The sequence below is a fragment of the Littorina saxatilis genome, linkage group LG14 (genome assembly GCF_037325665.1).
Source record: "Littorina saxatilis isolate snail1 linkage group LG14, US_GU_Lsax_2.0, whole genome shotgun sequence".
Classification (NCBI taxonomy): domain Eukaryota; kingdom Metazoa; phylum Mollusca; class Gastropoda; order Littorinimorpha; family Littorinidae; genus Littorina; species Littorina saxatilis.
Window position 1 is genome coordinate 26669926 of NC_090258.1, and position 4492 is coordinate 26674417.

Genomic DNA, 4492 nt, shown 5'->3' on the forward strand with positions numbered 1-4492 from the left:
GCGACGCACAAAACGGCCTGCGGCGCATATAGCGTAAAACGGCGTCCAAGTCTGGACAGGGCTTTAGCGCCATGGGGTCAATGCTGTTTCGTTGGTCTGTATGGCTCTATGCAAAGACCCGGTAAAATGAATGCTACAAGCATCTTTGAACAATAACACACTTTATCCTACATAGGTGAAAGAGACCACCCATGACATGACTAAACCATACACTCACACGTTAGTATATCATGTAAATGAGGTCGGGTCAAACTAGTCTTATGTGGAAGGCACCTAATTTTCTTCTGCTCATGAAAACAACTCCACCGAGACATACGTCATTCTAGGAATACTTTTGCGTTTGCTGTTTCGCTCGCATTTCAATATTGTTGAGAAAAAAAACCCGTGTAAATCTGGAACAACACAGCAATTAAGGCATGTAGTATTCTGTATGTCTACCTTGTGTAACATACTCAACATGAAACATGTAAACCTCTTTTTCCCTTCCTTCCAGGGGACAGCAAGACCAACCCGGACTGCCGGAACCAGAACAAGTACCCCCTGGACGAGCAGGAGGCGTGTGTGTGCGACAGTCTCCGGCCTGTGGTCATTGGCCAGTGGTCAGACTGCATCCTCAGGCCGTCGGAAGAGGTGATGTGGCATTGGGACTCAGGGTCAAATCTTAACGGGGACAAACAGGTAGCCTTTCTCAGATGTGAACACCATGTTGTCAAGTCTGTCGGTGTTTTCTTCACGTTCGACGTATAGCCGTTGCTAGCCGGCCTGTTTGGTATTGTACTGTGAAGGTTGTGTGTGTTTTCGTCATTCTCGACGTCAGAGATGGCTATAGCCTGTCTGTTTTTGTACTGTGAAGTTTGTGTGTGTTTTGCTCATTCTCGACGTCAGAGATGGCTATAGCCTGTCTGTTTTTGTACTGTGAAGTTTGTGTGTTTTCGTCATTCTCGACGTCAGAGATGGCTATAGCCTGTCTGTTTTTGTACTGTGAAGTTTGTGTGTGTTTTCGTCATTCTCGACGTCAGAGATGGCTATAGCCTGTCTGTTTTTGTACTGTGAAGTTTGTGTGTGTTTTGCTCATTCTCGACGTTAGAGATGGCTAAAAGCCTGTCTGTTTTTGTACTGTGAAGTTTGTGTGTGTTTTCGTCATTCTCGACGTCAGAGATGGCTAGCCTGTCTGGTTTTGCACTGTGAAGCCTGATCTTAGTTGGGTCAAGTTGAGGTCGCGAAGTCTACTTCTTGAAGCTGGCTGCACGACGCTTTGGCAACGTATTTTCGATAAAAAGACTTCGCGAAGTCAACATAAAGCTCAATTAAGTCAGAGATGGCTAGCCCTTCTGTCGTGACACTGTGGAGTTTTGTGGTTTCTGGTCTCCCTTCTGTCGTGACACTGTGGAGTTTTGTGGTTTCTGGTCTCCCTTCTGTCGTGACACTGTGGAGTTTTGTGGTTTCTGGTCTCCCTTCTGTCGTGACACTGTGGAGTTTTGTGGTTTCTGGTCTCCTTTCTCCACGTTTGTTTGTTTGTTTGTTTGCTTAACGCCCAGCCGACCACGAAGGGCCATATCAGGGCGGTGCTGCTTTGACATATAACGTGCGCCACACACAAGACAGAAGTCGCAGCACAGGCTTCATGTCTCACCCAGTCACATTATTCTGACACCGGACCAACCAGTCCTAGCACTAACCCCATAATGCCAGACGCCAGGCGGAGCAGCCACTAGATTGCCAATGTTAAAGTCTTAGGTATGACCCGGCCGGGGTTCGAACCCACGACCTCCCGATCACGGGGCGGACGCCTTACCACTAGGCCAACCGTGCCGGTAGTTACATAGGTGAGCGCCGGGCCTTAGACGACGCACTGCAGATTATCCCAGCCCGCTACACGTTGCGTGAAAAGAAAACAGGCCAAGTACTCGTCATAATCCCCAACGCAGCGTAAATAATATGCAGTGCGTCGTCTGTGCCGCTGACTCTGCGCAGGTGTATTCTGCCCATAATGGGTTGCTTCAAGAATGTGCTGTGACGTTTTTTTCTATTTCCTCTTTCTTGAAATCTGTTGATGTCACCGTTTGCTTTGTCGATTTGGTTACTTTGCTTGTGCCTTTTATTGTGACATCTTTTGGCTTTCAATGGAAATTCGCATGACTTTTTCTTCGTATATTGTAGTCCCCCCCCCCCATTCTCTCTCTCTCTCTCTCTCTCTCTCTCTCTCTCTCTCTCTCTCTCTCTCTCTCTCTCTCTCTCTCTCTCTCTCTCTCTCTCTCTCTCTCTCTCTCTCTCTCTCTCTCTCTCTCTCTCTTTTCTTGCTCTTTTGTAATCTATGTTAATGCCTACGCCCCTGAAGACACAGCTGTTTGTATATAACAAAACTAGCTGTTTAACAAACTGCTAATTCCAAGCATTCTAATGAAATAATACCGCCATTTCGGACTGCACAAAACTAAGTGTACTAAACACATATTACTCATCACAACCAATGTCTACATTACATCATTATTAGCGTTGGTTTATCATTTACAACTTTGTTTCCATTTGTATAATTCTTCATGAAAATCCATCGGATTTTTCTTGAGCACAAATAATTGATATAATGTTATAATATACACAGGTTTGCGCCAAGATCGCTACAATGTCTCTGAAGAATCTCTCCCTATTGCTTTTTAAAATGTCGCTACAAAGCATATCCGTGTGTTTGTTTTTTTGTGGTGTTTTTTTCTCGATAACATCTGCTTTATATCTAGCAATATTTATCCGAGATTTTTTTGAAATTATTATTACTATAAGTATAACATAATACTTATTTACACAGGTGGGCGCGAAATTCGCTCAAATGTCGCTGAAGAGTCTTCAGTCTCGAACACTGAACGACACGAACGTCAGCGAGATTCCAAACCAGGCCTACTGTGGGAAGGGTGTGAGATATAAAGCCATATCATGCCAGACCAGTGCCAGAGACGTTGAAGGAGCTGCTAGCTGTTCTCCCACAGGTGAGGTGGAAATAATATCTAGGGTGTAAATATCTGGCAAAGGTGAGGCTGCGAGGCAAGACGCGATGTCCCTCATTTCCTGTCCTGTCCAGTGCAACTTAAATACACACTTATTCCCGTAAAAAAACCAGCTCAGCTGTCCATCAAAGATCTAGCCATGCTTTAACATGGGATAAGACCTTCCTTCCGATTGATGACACATCACAAAGCTCTCTGTGCGCATAAGGAATTTCCTGATGATTTAATTGTGTAAAAGCCTATGGTGGCTTTTGAAGTCATTGATTCATTGACATTTCCAACTCACCACAGCAAGCAGTCAGAACGTTGATTGTTGTTATGTGGAGGTATGACAATATTATCCCATTTTTACATTTAGTCAAGTTTTGACTAAATGTTTTAACATAGAGGGGGAATCGAAACGAGGGTCGTGGTGTATGTGTGTATGTGTGTGTGTGCGTGCGTGTAGAGCGATTCAGACCAAACTACTGGACCGATCTTTATGAAATTGTACATGAGAGTTCCTGGGATTGATATCCCCGAACGTTTTTTTCTTTTTTTCGATAACTACCTTTGATGACGTCATATCCGGCTTTTTGTAAAAGTTGAGGCGGCACTGTCACACCCTCATTTTTCAATCAAATTGATTGAAATTTTGGCCAAGCAATCTTCGACAAAGGCCGGACTTCGGTATTGCATTTCAGCTTGGTGGCTTAAAAATTAATTAATGACTTTGGTCATTAAAAATCTGAAAATTGTAAAAAAAAAATTTTTTATAAAACGATTCAAATTTACGTTTATCTTATTCTCCATCATTTGCTGATTCCAAAACCATATAAATATGTTATATTTGGATTGAAAACAAGCTCTGAAAATTAAATATATAAAAATTATGATCAAAATTAAATTTTCGAAATCAATTTAAAAACACTTTCATCTTATTCCTTGTCGGTTCCTGATTCCAAAAACATATAGATATGATATGTTTGGATTAAAAACACGCTCAGAAAGTTAAAACGAAGAGAGATACAGAAAAGCGTGCTATCCTTCTCAGCGCAACTACTACCCCGCTCTTCTTGTCAATTTCACTGCCTTTGCCATGAGCGGTGGACTGACGATGCTACGAGTATACGGTCTTGCTGCGTTGCATTGCGTTCAGTTTCATTCTGTGAGTTCGACAGGTACTTGACTAAATGTTGTATTTTCGCCTTACGCGACTTGTTTAAAGCTGGATTCTAACCCGTGACCCTCGGACCACAAGTCAAGTGCACTAGCAACTGAGCTACCGTGCTAATCAAATCAAAGCTTCTGTTCATTCAGATTACCAGGAGGACGATGCTCTGCAGGACAATTCGTCTTTGGGTCTGTTAATGACACTCATTAAAAGAAATGTTCTGTCCATTCAGAATATCAAGAGGAGGACTGCTACCTGCCTTGCCCCATAGACTGCAAGCTGTCGCCATGGACACCGTGGAGTTCCTGTAGCGTAACGTGTGGTTCTGGCATACAGCAAC

At 43.3% G+C, this 4492-nt stretch overlaps 1 protein-coding gene across 1 annotated transcript in view; it reads left to right on the forward strand.

The window, feature by feature from the left end:
* Positions 1-493: 493 nt before the first annotated feature.
* Positions 494-4492, forward strand: part of LOC138946563 (thrombospondin type-1 domain-containing protein 7A-like) — a gene marked incomplete at its 5' end in the record, with an annotated part of 24246 nt that continues 20247 nt past the window's right edge. The window contains 3 exon segments of the mRNA XM_070318005.1: positions 494-678; positions 2804-2981; positions 4385-4492. The exon segment at positions 4385-4492 is cut by the window's right edge and continues 71 nt beyond it. Coding sequence (XP_070174106.1) covers positions 494-678; positions 2804-2981; positions 4385-4492 — 471 coding nt within the window.